Source organism: Suncus etruscus, chromosome 9 (genome assembly GCF_024139225.1).
Source record: "Suncus etruscus isolate mSunEtr1 chromosome 9, mSunEtr1.pri.cur, whole genome shotgun sequence".
Classification (NCBI taxonomy): domain Eukaryota; kingdom Metazoa; phylum Chordata; class Mammalia; order Eulipotyphla; family Soricidae; genus Suncus; species Suncus etruscus.
Window position 1 is genome coordinate 67,993,094 of NC_064856.1, and position 16,781 is coordinate 68,009,874.

At 48.9% G+C, this 16,781-nt stretch overlaps 1 protein-coding gene across 1 annotated transcript in view; it reads left to right on the forward strand.

Annotated features, from left to right (window-relative positions):
• Positions 1-16,781, forward strand: part of KCNC1 (potassium voltage-gated channel subfamily C member 1) — a 71,887-nt gene that overhangs the window by 47,171 nt on the left and 7,935 nt on the right. The window contains 1 exon segment of the mRNA XM_049780676.1: positions 14,886-15,819. Within this exon segment, the coding sequence (XP_049636633.1) occupies positions 14,886-15,819 (934 nt within the window).

The window sequence follows — 16,781 nt, forward strand, 5'->3', positions numbered from 1 at the left end:
ATCCCACATGGTACCCCCAAGCCAGGGGCAATTTCTGAGCGGTAGCCAGGAGTAACCCCTAAGCATCAAACGGGTGTGGCCCAAAAAAAGAGAGAGTGTCTAGTCTCCCCAAATTTTGCAGATGGGAAGTGATAGCACCATGGGAGTAGGGATTGCATATGGTTCCAATAAAATCACATGTACCAGTAATGGGGTCCAGATTTACCAATTCAAGCCATCCTGGCTCAGCAGTTTTTCCAGCATATGCCCCTGAGCAACTGATCCTCTCAACCCCACACTGATCCTGTCTGGGGCTATCAAGTGTTGGGATCCCTGGAACTTGGCAGGCTCCATCTGCTGGGGATGGAACTGGAATTTTGTGCACACAGAGTCTGAAAGAGGCTTTGGGATTTGGAAGTCATATTCCTATTCCCGACCTTTGGATAGGCTGACAGCTAAGCTGCCCGGGGCCATCTCCTCCCATCGCACCTCCTCAAAAAGAAAGTGACATTTCCTGGTGCTTTTTTAAGCCACAGCCTGGCTGGGACAAGCCAGGGCATGGGATGGGAGGGGGCAGGTGGTGCTAGGAGTCACACAGCCCAGTGTCTCCTCACCTTGAGTGATCTCAAGACACTGGGAATAGACCTGTTCTCAGCCTGGCGCCCTGCGCCCCAGATTCCAACATACATCCCAAGTCTAGGCTCTACTAGACTACACTCAGGTCTAAATGGGACCTTTCTCTGCCAGACCAGCACCCTGAATGGGACCCTGGCTATGGAACACCCCCTTGAGAGCCTTCAGCTGCTGTCCCTCTGCGTGTCTGCCTACCTAGGAACCAGCCTGCCCTGAAACCACTCCCCAGGTCTTTCCTGGTTCCAACCCTAGGGAAATCCAGTTCTCTGCCTCAGTGCCCTTTGTCAGTCTAATTCAGCAGGAGAGGCTGCCAGAGGGCATAGGATTCAGCTCAAGCAAGGTGGTGTGAATGCCTGTTGCCAGTCTAGACCAGGACATGCTCACAGTTCCTACGCTCATCACCTCCTTATCTCTAGGGATTGAGTACTACCCATGAGAACAGTGTCTCATGGTTCCTGCTTGCAGTTATGGTCCTGTAACAGACCCTTGGGTGAGAGGATTCTCACCACCCAGATAAATGAGGAGCTGCCAGCACAGAGCAGGTTAGGTCTGAAATTAGAGGGTGACTGTATTGGTGCTGTGAGCAGTAATAGTGCCACTGCCCATACAGATGAGGGAGCACAGGCTCTGGGGAAGGGGCTCACTCTTGGGGAAGCTCCAGGGAGGAAACTTGAGTGTGTCCATCATGTAGGAAGAAGGCCCAAGGCCCACAAATACAGGATCCAGGTGGACAGGAACAATGCTCTTGCTGAGCTGAGCTCCTAGCTCCCTAAAAGGGGCTTTTCCTCAGGCAGTGTAAGGCATGGGATTGTGCCACCCTGAACCCCAGACCTGCCAGATCTCACACCCTGGGGTGAGGGTAGAGAGACAAGTTACAAACATGTCAATTAAATACAATAGAGAATGTGGAGGGCAAATACTCTTCCCACTAGGTACTTTCAAAGTGCTGCAACTGTATGTGGATTACAAGGCAGTCAGTCTGGTTTGTGGGAGTTCATGTCCTGAAGGCCAGCAAGCTCCAGAAAGGGGGAATAGGGAAGAAAATAAAATTGTTAGGGTGCTTGTCTAGATTCTAGGTAGTGATCAATTATGCCTTGTGACACAGTGAGGTATTAACCCTTTGGGGTTACCCGAAGGAGGGTTTTGGGGTCAAGGAAACAGTATGGGAGAATCTTGAGGCCAGTGTATATCCAGAGAATTAATAGAGCATGTTTGAGGAGATAGGTGCAGCTATCACAAGCCAAGGGGAAAGTGGAAAGAAAGGAACTTGGAAAAAAAACAAAGGACCCAGATCTATCAAGTGGGAGTTAGGGATCCTAGTGCTGACCTTGGCTTGTCCTCCGAGAACCATGGTTGTGATTTCAGTTTGTTTGTTCTGTTTTTTGAGTGCAGGGTTTTAAGTATAGAAAGAAAGTAGATCAGCCTGCCCCTTGCACACACATTGACACACAGGCAGACCATAGAGTGAAAGCAATAGGGAATCTTAGTTGGTTCTAAACCTGCTGGCTCAGGGAATAGATCAATAGTAGGGTGCTTACCTTGTATGTGCCTGACCTGAGTTTGATCTCCAGCACTTCATATGGTCCAGGACCACTGCCAGAAGTAATTTTGGAGCAGAGCCAGGAACATCTTCAGGTATGGCCCTTAAGCCAAACAACAATAATAAAAAAAGGAATTTGCAATCTTCACAAATCCTCTGTGGCCTGGAGAGAGTAGTGGGTTAAGGTGATGTGGCCCACCTAAATTGGATCTCTAGTCCCACTTGATATCCGGTACCATATGCATATGGTTCCCGAGCATTGGCCCCCAAGCATAGAGCCAGGAGTAGCTCCCAAACACCACTACATGTGGCTTTCCCCACAATACCAATATACGCAATCATCAGATAGTTATTTTGAAAAGGATCTGAGAGCCCAGCGTGTTGGGAACCAGGAGTTCTGCATCCCAGCCCAACTCTTAACCACTTCAATCTCCTTCCTAAAATGAGAAGGAAAGGGATGAGGGCTGGGCCTAAGTGCAAATAGCAAGGGGGGTACACATGTTTCTTTTCATGCTGAGTCAACAGGATCCTTTTGTCAATTAAAATGTGAGGTGTGACAGAAAGAGAGGTGTCAAGGTTAACTCCAGAGTTTGGGGCAAGAATGTCCTAGAAAGGCCAATGCAGCACTGGTGTATGTTGGCATAATACGTCGTGACATTCACTGGTATTTTTTTTTCTCATTCGTCTCCATTTCAAAAACCGCGCGGGGGCGCTACCATATATATTTTAAATAAAAATGGGAGGATGGACTCTCAGGTTGGGAAGAGAGCAGTTCAGGTGGGGGTACCATATATTCTCAAAATAAAAATGAGAGGATGGACTCTCAGACTGGGAAGAGGCCAGTACTCTTTACCTACTTGTTTACTCTCAATGGCCTCTTGGCCTCTTCCTTCTTTCATTGTATAACTGTGGTTGCTATCATACTAGGTTTCTGATTAGTTCCCAGAAACGGTGACAATTGAGTCCACTGTCTTAAGTTAGATTGTTTATTTTCCCCACTTTTTATCTTTTCTCCTCTTTGTGAACTGTTCAATAAGGTATTTTGGTGAAAGAGGCCCTCTCTATCTTTCCTTCCCTTTGTTATTTGTTAAATAAGGAAGTTTGTAGAAGTGTCCCTCCATTTAACGTTTATATAAGAACCAAGTCAATTGGATTGTTGGACTTGTTCTAGCATTCCCATAGGCACCAATCTCGCCATGTGACGCTGTTCTTCCTTTGCATAGGTACATTAAAATGGGAAATTATATACAAACACGTTCTTATCTTATAAAGATGAGAACACACAAATTTTTTTAAACGGTGACAATAGTGTCCACTATCTTAAATTAGATTGTTTATTTTCCCCACTTTTTATCTTTTTTTTTTTTTTTTGTGAACTGTTCAATAGGAATTTTGGTGAAAGAGTCCCTCAGTTTAATGCTTATGTTTGAACCAGGTCACGGAGATTGTTGGACCTGTTCTTGCGGCCCCCTTATGTGCTGATAACACCAGGTGGCATTATTCCTTATTTGCATGGGCACATTAAAATGGAAAATACTATACATACAAATAAGTTCTTATCTAATAGAGATGGGAACCCACTAATCTTGTGGTGCAATGGAACCTTACAAACCCTGAACATTGACATGATGACCTGCACAGGCCTCAGAGGTTTGGGCATTTTCCAGTCACCCCTGAACCAGGGAAGCCATCTATGAATCATCCAAAGTTATCTATGACATCACCTGGAAGCAGTCCTCTACCAGGGAAGACCCTACTGCTGCTCTGACATCGATTTACTCAAAAAAGTCTTCCCTTGACACTGAGAAGATTTAAACAACAACAACGACCAGTGTACTGGACAGGGCTTTCTGCATTGCCCATTAATTGTGAGTTGAAATTAGACACTGCTCCGCACCATCCTGACTTCAATGTAGGATATACAGATTCCAGGACCTTCAATACAGAAACATGAGACCAACAACAGAGACTGTGAAAAATATAACTGTATGGGCACTACAGACAATGACCGGGATTGGACAAACTAGTTTACCTGGAGCCTAGAAATGGTCTTATGTCAGGAAACTTCAGGGATAGGGTCTCCTTGTACTTAGGCCAAAGTTTTTCCTTTCCATGACCCCCATACTTTGGTGGGCCCATGCAAACAATAATTGCCACACTAACATTGTTTTTACAGTGCTCCTTTGACTCTAAACCTTTAAGAAACCACTAGTAAAAATGTCTGGAACTGCAAAAAAAAAAGGTTTACATTAGTGTTAACATATATGCTTTTAGTTATACTAGCATTCTGGGGGATAAAGGAAGGAGATAAGGAGATATGGGATATATACTTGGGAACAGGGATGAAGGGAGGACAACACTGGTGGTAGAAAGGCCCTCATTTTTGTGTACCTCAAATATCACTGTGTAAGATTTGTAATTCACTTTGGCCACAATAAAAAAAAAATGTCCTAGAAATGCAAATGATAGTACAGCAAGTCAAGTGTTTGGAATAGGGTCGCTGACCCAGGTTTGATCTTGGTATCCCATATGGTCCCCAGAGCCTGCCAGGAATGATCCCTGAGTGCAGAGCCAGGAATAACCCTAGAGAACTTCTGGGTGCAGACCATACCCCTTGCCAAAAAAGAATGCTCCATAAGGAGGGATGTATTCCTGACCAAGAAGGCATAGACTCTGACCCTTGAAACACTGAGGGGACAAGGAAGAGGACTATGTTCCAGGATGCCACATCATTTAGAGCCTGGGAGATGAGAGTGGACATGGAGAGGACATGGAGAGAGAGAGAAAGAGAGAGAGACAGACAGACAGACAGAGAGACAGAGAGAGAGACAGAGAGAGACAGACAGAGAGAGACAGACAGAGAGAGACAGAGAGAGAGACAGACAGAGAGAGACAGAGAGAGAGAGAGAGAGAGAGAGAGAGAGAGAGAGAGAGGCCTGAGAGGAAGCTAGATACAGCAGGATCCTGGGAAATGTGCCCCAAAAGAAGACTCCTGGAAAGTGTAATATCAAGAAATATCCAGTGATTTCAGAAGTGGTAGTGGGTCAGGGACCTAGGTGAGGACTAGAAGTGCCCCCTTTCTGCCAGTCTCCTCCTTGAGCTCTATTCCCCAAATCTATTCTTACCCATCCTCCAACCTCTGCTGCTCTCCCATCCTGGGAAGCAGAGCTTAGAGAGGTTAGCATCCCTAACCCCATAGCAGATTTGGAAAGGCCCAATGAATGTCCACACACTCACCTTGATGTCTCTGTCGCCCCTACAAGATCATGTGCACTGTGTGATTCTTTGATCAGTGTCAGCCCCTTGAAACCTGCTCTCAAAATCAGGAGTTTGTTTCCTCTGTGCCTTATCCAGTACAGGTCCAGAAGGAAGTGTAAATCCTTGTTGCATGTTGGCAAGTTTTGTAGACACTGGAGTTGTGTGCCTTTGGGACCCTTATTTTCTCTCCCTCTGCAAGTTAGCATGCACACACCCTATTGGACATTAGGGCCCCTGACTTGTGCAGCCAGGTAACTGGGAACTAGAAGAAGATTTTCCAGTGGATTCTGGTGGCCACACCATGGATCTTGGAGCTTCTGTTTTCGATTCTGGCAAATGGGGGCAATTAAGACCATCATCCCAGTGTTTTAGAATGTGAAATGCATGATGAGTTGTAGATGTTCATGCATGATGTCATCTTAGGGGAAATCTCCAATATTCCCCCTCTACCTCCTCACTCTGGCTCCCTGGACAAGTGTGAAGGATTTACACATGAAAACCTGGAAATCCAGGCTGTTCTGGGAGTCAGGAAGAACTGGATCCAAAATCCCCATGTTGTTTCCCCACTATGTGGGAGCCTGAGTTCTTTCCTATACCTTTGCTGCTCCAAACTTCAGTTCTCCATCTGCAAAAGGATCCTTCTCCTTGGTGGGCGGAATCCCCACATAAATTCACTGACTTCTGGCATAGCAGTCATTCTTGCTTGGAGCAGAAATGGATGGGGCTTCCCAGCAGTTTTACCTCATAGGAGACTGTCAGGACTGGGAAGGGCAAAGCCCCTGGCCAGTGTGTATGTGAGTAACCAGGTCAGTGGGGACCTGGCCCTGGGGTAGGGGTTCAAGGACACCAGAGTAAGCCTGATCTTTGGAGGCTTATGTTCAGGTATGCTCAGCTGTCACTGAGATGGAGAGAAGTTGTTTTCTGGCAATACCAGAGATAGAATTCAGACCCCCAGAGAATGGGTCACAGAATACACTCTGAATACATGCAGACAGATTGAGGGTGCCTTGTGACTCCCTGTCACTGGTGATCTCCACCTCCCTGTAGGAAGACTTAATGGGCTGGCATCCTCCTCACTTCCCTATCTGGGCATCTCAGCCCATCTCAGTCGGTGGAGCAAAGAAGCACGAAACTTGTGAGACTCCCTTGCAGCAGAAACTTTCAAAGTACCAGAAGAAACCAGCAAACCATCAACATTCTGCAAAGTAGATTAGAAACCCCAGAGTTCCTAGAAGCTAAAGAAGAGAAGACATGGGGCTGCCTCTTCCTTAGTCACCAACAGCAAATGGACAAGACACCCCCCCCCAGGTTCAGTCCCTAGGCTTATGAAGGGGGTTCTTGAGAGGGTCTTACTCTTTCTCCAAGAGCCCTGGGAGAATGTGTTGTGTTAAATAATTAGTAATGGTGGTGGATGGAGAGGGATGGAGGTGGATTTCTCTGCCACCCCAGGCCACGTGGCTCCACAACCCCCATTCAGCTGGCGGGTTCCAGGTTTAGGTGAACGGCGGAATCAGACTCATCCAGAGACAGGCATCAGGAAGCATCATCTTTATTCATGCCCTATTCACCACATGTGTGTGGCCTATATCATAACCTTTCAAGCACAGCCATTCTTAGCTAGCCCTGCCTCTTAACTCCTTTCAGCCATCTTTCCTTTTACCTCCATGCTGGCCCAAGACCAGAAGCGCGCCAGCTCCCCAATCCCCTTGGTCAAAGGCCTTATCTACCTTTTCCAAGACCCCTCCCAGGAATGGGCAGGGTCTTGCAGGTAAGGTCAAGTTACCTAGGGAGAAAGGGTGGGGGATGAGGCTTCAGTTATGTATCAGAGTTGCCTGCCCTCACATCTCTTCTGGTCTCCAGGATGCTAAATGCCAGGTCAGGGCTGGCACATCTCCTAACTAAACCATATATGAAGGGTAAATTTCAAGTCCTGCTTCTAAATCTCAGTCTTAGAATGGGGGCCAAGTATTCTGCATTTGATTCTCCACCCTGGCTCTCATTTCTGTTTTATCCACAGAGATCAGCAGACTTGGAGCAACCATTCTCCAGTCCTGCCTCAAGGGGCAGTGGTGGAGCAAAGCCAGCTGAGTCTGTCTTGGGTTTTATAGCCCCCAGGGATGGTGTCTGGAAGACAGGCCATGAATGAAACTGTGGCCAACTTGAGGCATGGGAAGAAATGCTATCATAAGGGTTTGGTTTTTTTTTTCTGAAATAGGGAAAAATACAATTTAAGTCAAAAGATAATCTGTAACCCGAAAGCCTGCTGGCTCAGTGGCTGGAGCAGTAATATAGCAGGTGAGGTGCTTATCTTTCACATAATTAAGCCATGTGCAACCCCAGTATCCTATATGGTCCCTGAGCACTGCCAGGAGTGATAAGGTCAGAATCAGAAGAAACCTCCAAGTACTGTCAGATGTGGCCCAAAAACAAACAATAAAGCCCTGCTATTGGGGCTGGAGAGATAGCACGGAGGTAAAGCGTTCGCCTTGCATGCAGAAGGATGGTGGTTCAAATCCCGCCATCCCATATGGTCCCCAGAGCCTGCCATGAGTGATTTCTGAGCTTAGAATCATGAGTAACCCCTGAGTGCTGCCGGGTGTGACCCCCCACCCACCCACCCCCGCAAAAAAAAAAAAAGAAAAGAAAAGAAAAGCCTTGCTATCTTGGCTGATGTGACAAGCCCCTCTGCATGTAACTCTGCCAGGTTAGGAGGATGAATTTGAGGCCCGGGACTGTTGTCTTTCAGAGGGATCTGGCACTTTCCTCCAAGGCTTTCCTTCAGCCTTGCTTGCCCTTTGTCCTGGCAGGATCCTCCGATGGAGAGAGTTGCTGCCATTGGCCAGGAACTCCTGAGTTGTGCACAGCCCACCTCTTATTGCTCCCCAACCCCAATCTGGTTTGTTTTGTGACCTTTCCCCAGTGCTCACTGCCTAGTCTCTTTCAGGCATGGGCAGAGCTGCGGAATGAGGCTCCCCTGCCCCTGCTACACTAATGTGTGAGGAACTATGCCTGGCCTGGAAGAGTTCAGTTCCCTGGCCTATGTCTCAACTCAGACTGCATGTCCATCATGCTTAGAAAGAGCCCAGATCCCCGAGAACATTTACTCACCCCACCCTATTTGGTCTTTCATATACACAACCCTAACACACTCCTATATGCCCTTACACACACCATACATATTATCACACTTCATATTATCACACGTGGGTACTTACACATGTTTTCTCCACAAATCACACACACCCACGTCCTTGTATGCACCCCATATTTAATATCCCTCCCACATGCATGGTGCATGCACAGTGTCTACTCACACCCCATGAACCATTCACATTGTGCCTGGTGTGTTTGCCTGCAGTCAGATCACACAACAGGTCACCATGCATGCTGACCACTTCCCACATTTCCCACAATGTCCTTTACCCCTGCTTCCCAGACTGGGGTATACACAGATATATACCCATGTACCCCACCACACACTCTCTATGGAGCTGCATGGAAAGCCAAGGACACTGCCAGGAGGAATAGGCTGTTGAGAAGTTGTGGGGGGATTGAAGCAGATGGGGGTGGGAGAAGACTGAAAGGGTCTCTCAGGGTTGATGGTGAGGCATTGACTGAGGGTCTCTCAGGGTTGATGGTGAGGCATTGACTGAGGGTCTCTCAGGGTTATGGTGAGGCATTGACTGAGGGTCTTTCAGGGTTATGGTGAGGCATTGACTGAGGGTCTACAAGGGCCCAGACCCTAGAGAAACCCACCTGCCCTTCAAGCATGAGCCAGCCCACATGCTGCAGGCTTGCCTAGCCTGTGGAAGTCCAGACCAGTCTAATTCAGTTTCCAAACTCAACTCGACCGACAATTTATTTAAGCCAATTGGCCATCCTGCCTGCTCTGCATCACTGCCTCTGCATGGATTAATTCAAATACTATACCCTTCCCCACTGTAGGGCAAATTTAATTAGGTGGAAAAAATGACCCAAAGCCTCTGGGGGTTCAGGGCCAGGGTTTCCCTGATTACCCAGTGCTCCCCTGATTCGCTCCATGGCCTGCAACCTTAGTCCACCTCAGAAACTTCCTCAGGGCCCTGGCCTGGCTCTTGATGCTCTGGTGAGGAAAATGAGGCCCAGGGCAGGGAAGGGAGTATAGGGGCTGACCAGGCTCTCTCCTTGCCCCCAGGTCACCCCACAACCTGGTTCTGGATCCTGTGCTGTGAGAACACAGGTTCCCTGGTGTACCCCCGAATGGTTCTGAAAGGCAAGCACAATCTTCGGATGAGGAAGCTGGCATTAATAATGCATAAATGGAAGTCAGAGCACATATTGGTCATTTTAATAGATAGTGAATTGCCTTTCTGATTTATGGTTTCAGGGGTGGGGTGACTATAAAAATAACATGGTGATTTATAAAACATCTTCTTAAGTCAACAGATCGTTAGTAGGTTTGTCTGACTTTACAGCCAACAGCCTCGACACCCGGTTACCATAGGAATGGGATGCCTCGCTTTGTTGCCATGGCTACCACTTTCTAGAACACAATTGGTGGGGCTCTCAGTTTGTGATTTGGTTCTGGGGTGGTGGTGGGGGTAGGGGGAAGCCAGAAACCAACCGCTTGGGATTATGCTGCATTTGTTCAGGTGATCTTGCCTGTGTTGTTCTGAATTTCACAGGGTGGCTGCTGAGGTGGCAGTTGTCCAGGGCTGCCTGGCAAAGCTGCTTTCTGTCCCCGTCAGCTGAGCAGTTCAAGAAGCTCTGGTCTCTCAGTTGCCTAGAGCTTGGAAGTGGGGGGCATGGCATCATGGGGTAGGCAGGGGGAGGAGCAGGGTCTGGCAGGTGGCAGGGAACCAGGGAGCTTGGGAGGATGGGCAGGGCAGGGTGGAGCTTAGGAGCTGCCCCAGCTAGCAGGTAGCCCTGCATCATCCTCTCTGCTCTGACATACACTTGCTGGACACAGGGAGAGTGCATGCTCAGAGCTGGCACTGAGGGTTCATACTGGCTGGCAGCCATGTGTACCATGGGCCCCTGTTTCCTCCATATGCTCGCAAGCCTGTAGGAGTCCATATGACTCCTGTCCATGTGCTCAGGGAATGGAGGATGGACACTCTGGTCTGTGGGGACTGGAAACTAGGAGGCTGATATTTCCTTGTGGTAAGCTGCCTGCCCTTGCTCTGGGGCTGACAGCCTGGTGCAGCTGCAGAGGCAGCTCCTAAGCTTGCTGCCCTGGGCTTTGCAGTTAGGCCTCCTCCCTGCTGGGGACAGTGGTCCTTGTGCTCAGCCATACCTCATGACTGAGTGTCAATGGAAGCATCTCACCCTACTCTCTTGGAATAAGGAATAGGGGTGCAGGCTAAGACATGCAGACAGGAGTATGTTTAAGTGTATGTGATGCATATAAGGATGCATGTATGGGTAAAGACATGAATGTGTGTATATAGCATGTATAGTGGTGTGCGCGCAGAAGTGTGATATATGATGTGTGGGGACATTTGGTGGACATAAAAGAAAATATCCAGTGACACAAGTGTATAAGGACATGTATGTTGTGTGTAAAAATTTAAGTTACATTTTTGTATACACAAAGACATTCATAGTGTGTGTGTGATTGTATATATGCACATGCAGTTGAATGTGTAAGGATATGGGAGGGTGAGAACATGCAATGGTGTGCATGTGTGTATAAGGACATGGATGAGAGTGTAAGGGTGTGTGGGAGAGTATAAGGGCCTGTGTGGTGTGTAAGGACATGCATGGTGTGTGAATGTGTGTAAGGAACTCTTGACTATTGACATTGACCCAGCTCTACATTCCTGGGGTGCTGTTAGCCAAGGCACTCACAAGCTTAGACAGAGGCCTGAAAAGGAATTAGGAGTGTGTGGCCTGTCATCCACTCTCTCCTCCCTGGGGCTGGCAAATCTGCCCTGTAGAAGTCTGAGCTATGGGTGCTGAGTCCCAGTAGGGAGCCATACAGACACAGCTAGGGCCAGCTCCCCTCCTCCTAGGCACTTTCATCTCAGCAGACTCAGCCTCTTTGATGGGGCCAGAGCTGGATACACATAGGATGGAGTTGTAGTTTCCTCCCTAGTTTTAAACCCTTCTTGCTTTCTTCCTGGCCTCTCTGTGCACTGTGGAGTTTGACATCAACTCACTGGATGGTATGAGGACTAGAGGGGCAGAGTGGGTCTTTCACTGCAGTACCTCCTTCTCCTGGCCTCCTGAGTATTGTGACTCTGAGAATACCCAGAGAAATTTGCCTGCACCAGGCTTTCTGATGACTTCTAGATTCTGGGAACATGAGATTTTTGAGCAAATAGGGGTCTCCTGTATCCCCAGCCTTCAGATTCCCATCAGATCTGGACAAAGAGAAGACTGGTAAAGGACTAGTGACAGAGCCCTGGGGAAGTGCACTGAGATAGAGGGGCTTTCCATCCTGAAACCTCAGGCTTTGTGTTCAGAGAAGCTGGACAGGAGGCCTATGAATGCTGGGAGCCATACTCACTCTACTTGAAAGCTGGCATCTTCCTGGTCCTCCTCATCAAACCTTCCCCAGAGATAGCCAGTGAAGGCCTGGGAATGAGAAGGCTCCAGGGATCCCACACACTTCCCCAAGCATTAATGAGCTCTAGTCAGAGACTAGCTCTGTGCATCCCTGCAGGTGATTTAGGGTCCCCTTAGGGGTGCCATCACTGACTGCCTCTTGGGACTGTGGCTACTGAGAGGAAGCTGGCTTGGAGGGAGGAAGTGGCTCTGGGGAAGGCTCCTGAACTCAGGCTGTCTGAGGTGAATGAATGTCCTAGGAAGTGGCAGGAGTACTCTTGTCTGGAGCAAAGACAGGGAGAGTGGGGCTGTTCTGTGGTCAAGCTAGTAAAGATTCCACAGGACAGGGGTCCAGGGAGAGCACCCTGCGAGACTAATGGTACCTGGGCTAAAAATCAGTGCTTCTTTGCAGGCAGCTCAGCCAGAACTTCGCAGGTGGTCTCTGTTGGAGCTTGGACAGGACTCAGCCTGAGCCTTACACTGTTAGTGTGCTCATGTGTACCATGTATTTAAGTCTCATGGAAGATGAGGATTGGGGAGGACAGATGCTAGGTAATTGAGGGCTACACAGGGCAGGAGCATTGACCAAAATCCATGTGAGCCCTCTCCCCCTGATATGTAACATGTTCTCACCTCTGTCTCAAGGCCCATCACAGAGAACAGAGCAACAGGTCGTATCTTGTTCTTCAGGTTGGGGTGAAAATGCTACATTACAGGATGGGGCCCTCCAGAGGGAATCCCAGACCCAACACACAGCATTGCAAGTGTAGGGGCAGGGTTAGCTCCAAGAGTTATGGGTCTTCTTGATGGCAAGAGATCTTGCACTAAATAAACTTAAGTCAAGTGAGAGGCCTGGCCGCTTTAGATCTGGATAGTTCTGGTATCAGAAGACCTGGTTTGAGTCCTGATTTTGCCTCTGACAAGTGTAGACATATCTCCCCCAACTTTTCTGTGGCCCTTCTACTTCACAAGACTGAGGAGTTACCCTTTCTTTTTTTTTTTTTTGTGGTTTTTTTTTGGGGTCACACCCGGCAGTGCTCAGGGGTTATTCCTGGCTCCAGGCTCAGAAATTGCTCCTGGCAGGCACGGGGGACCATATGGGATGCCGGGATTCGAACCGATGACCTCCTGCATGAAAGGCAAACGCTTTACCCCCATGCTATCTCTCCGGCCCCAGGAGTTACCCTTTCACTCTGCATTGCTCTTGTATTTGTGCCTGTATTTTATCCTTAACTGGGCAAAAAGCTTTCAGAAGACTGAGCTTGAGCCTTATTCTTCTCTCTGCTGAGTTTCAGCCTGTTACTGCTAAGGAAAGAAGGGAAAATGGATGAATATAAAGATATATGAATACGTGGATAAATGGAGGAAGAAAAGGAAGGGAAAAAAGATGGAAGTATGGAAGAAAGGCATACAGATTCACAGATTTTTATTTATTTATATATTTATTTATTTTTGTTTTTTAGGCCACACCCACTGATGCTCAGGGGTTACTCTTAGCTATGCACTCAGAAATAAGTCCTGGCTTGGGGGACCACATGAGATGCTGGGGATCAAACCCAGGTCTGTCCTGGGCAACGACGTGCTAGGCAAACACCCTACCGCTGTGCTATTACTCCAGCCCCATATTCACAGATTTTTAGCTCTATGCTCAGCTAGCTGCTGGCCTATGGCTGAGTCATCAGGGCTATTCCAACCTATCCCCTGCTGACCCCAATAACACTGAAGATGTGTGTCACACCAGCTGAAAAAAAATGGTCCCTGCTGTTACTATGGAGAATGTGGGGACCCGATCTTTCTTTAAGTTCATATAGGGCCACTCAGGAATATAAATATGTAAACTTTTTATGTCTAGGCCATGCTTTGTTTTGAATAAGTTGAAAGAAGGGAGTCTGCATGGAGAGGAACAGCCAGAACATGTTAGTTATGTGACCAGTTGTGTGTTAGAGAAGAACTGATTGACAAGGAGGTGGCAAGGAAAACAGTGCCATGTCTTAAATTTCAGGAGACCCACCTGAGGCTGCAGGAAGAGATCATGCCTGGAATCAGTCTGAGAAGAATTAAAGCCAACTACTTGATTCTCATTCCAGTGTCTTCTGGAGTCTAGGGGTGAAGATAGGGAGAGTGAAGGCACTGCCAAAGTAAACCAGGTGTCCTTTCTTCCCAGTGGGAGTTCAGAGCATGAGCAATTGTTTCTAGACAGGCTGTGCTATCTTCTTTATTGGGTGAGATTTGGAGGACCCACCCCTCATGAACTTTTTTCCCTGTTGACTCTGCGGAGGGCAGAGAGTAGGAGAAAAAAAGTAACTTAAGTTGGGGTGCCTTTGAGGAGTCCTAGTCCAGTCCCCCTGATGTCTGAATCCCATCATTGGCTACTCTGTAAAGATCTCCAGAAGTGGGCTGTCCAGTTCTCTTTGGATGAGGCAAACTCAAAGAGCTTGAAGGCTGTGTAAAAGGTCTGGGAGCTCCACAGCTGGCAGACATCTCCTTCCATTCTAGGAGACTGAAAGGATCTTGTAAGTTCTGGGGATAAGAAAGCATAGTCTGGAGCTAGGAAAAAAGACGGCTGTCTTTGAGGAGCCCAATTCCACCCAAGATGGCCCCACCTTTCTGTCCCAGTGGATTGGGCCACTAAGTAGTTAGGTGGACCCAGCACCTGAAAAACACAGTGGCTTCCTACATAATTTTGCTTTGTTTTTGCCACTCAGGCAAAGATTATTGAATGAGGGAATTTAGTGGGTATCTGTTTCTGGGAACTCAGGTACTATCCTTTTGTGTTTTTTAGCTCCAATGGCATCAGCATTTTCCTGTTCGAGGTGGTGGTGGGGGGGGAAGGTTGCTATGAGGGAATTTTCCCCCAGCACCAGCCTCTGGACCTGACACAGGCAGCCCTGGTTTCTCAGTTCTGGCTAAGAGTGCTTTCCTCTGACTTGATCTTTCTCCTCTACAGTATGTGGCCTTTGCCTCCCTCTTCTTCATCCTCGTCTCCATCACCACCTTCTGCCTGGAGACGCATGAGCGCTTCAACCCCATCGTGAACAAGACTGAGATCGAGAACGTCCGGAATGGCACGCAGGTGCGCTACTACCGAGAAGCGGAAACGGAGGCCTTCCTCACCTACATCGAGGGCGTCTGTGTGGTCTGGTTCACCTTCGAGTTCCTCATGCGTGTCATCTTCTGCCCCAACAAGGTAGAGTTCATCAAGAACTCGCTCAACATCATCGACTTTGTGGCCATCCTCCCCTTCTACCTGGAGGTGGGCCTCAGCGGCTTGTCCTCAAAGGCCGCCAAGGATGTGTTGGGCTTCCTGCGGGTGGTCCGCTTTGTGCGTATCCTGCGCATCTTCAAGCTGACCCGCCACTTCGTGGGCCTTCGGGTCCTGGGCCATACCCTGCGAGCCAGCACCAATGAGTTCTTACTGCTCATCATCTTCCTGGCTCTGGGCGTCCTCATCTTTGCCACGATGATCTACTATGCTGAGAGGATAGGGGCCCAGCCCAATGACCCAAGCGCCAGCGAGCACACCCACTTCAAGAACATCCCCATTGGCTTCTGGTGGGCTGTGGTCACCATGACAACGCTGGGCTACGGAGACATGTACCCGCAGACGTGGTCTGGCATGCTGGTGGGAGCGCTGTGTGCGCTGGCAGGGGTACTGACCATCGCCATGCCTGTGCCGGTCATCGTGAACAATTTCGGCATGTACTACTCCTTAGCCATGGCTAAGCAGAAACTACCAAAGAAAAAAAAGAAGCATATTCCACGGCCACCGCAGCTGGGATCTCCCAATTATTGTAAATCTGTCGTAAACTCTCCACACCACAGTACTCAGAGTGACACATGCCCGCTGGCCCAGGAAGAGATTTTAGAAATTAACAGAGCAGGTAGGAAACCTCTTAGAGGCATGTCGATCTGACCTTTCATCTCTGCCCCCCTTTAGCAATGATTGATTCCAGATTCAGTCAGACTGCTTCCTTAGTTCCGTGGGTGAGCTCGGACCCCCCGCTCCTCACCTCGAGGTGCTGAGCCTGGGTGCCCAAGGAGATACTGGGCAGTCAAATTCACCAGGCGGGCGCCTGATTGCAGAACCTCATGGGGGGCCCTGCATCAGGAGGTTGGCGCAGCTGGTGTCGCCTGGTTCTGGAGAGATGACACGAGAGGTTGCTGAGGACTCTCTTGGCAGGAGCCCTGGGGGTGGGGGAAGGGGTCTGCTGATCCTGTGAGCAGGAGAAAATCAGTGAATCTCCTGCTTGAGCTGCTGGCCCATGTCCTGGGGCAGAGCAGGGCAGGGTGGGTGTTGTTGGCACATGCTGGACAGTCTCCAGTTTGGTCCTGGCAATGCACGCCCCTGCGGTGCTGATGGCACAGAGGGTGCTTGTATTTGGGGAGGGTCCCCCAAAAGGCAGCAGCACGGCTGCTCCTCTAGCCAACAGAGCATGTCTTCTCCATAGCTGAGTCGAATTCCTGCTCCGATTTCGGCTGCCTGGCTCCAGGCCTGTCCTTGGCCTGGAGCCCTCCATGACAAGCTTCCCCCCCGCATAGCATGCCGAACCAACTCATCTTCTACCACCACTCTAGAGTTTAGCATTTATCTTTAGGGACTTGTTGGAGTGACTCTAGCTTTCACATTGTCTGTTGGGGTTGATGGTCGAGTGGGCATTTCTGGTGACCTTTGAATGGAAGGAAGCAGCTAGTGAGCAAAGGACTAGATAGAGGCCACCACCGGGCAGCTTAGAGGGACAGATTGACCAGCAACAACCTCCTTCCACCTCACCCTCATCCTGGGGGTCCTCCTGGAGGCAGCCAGCAGTAGAGACCACAGCAGCAATATACCACCTCCCAACCT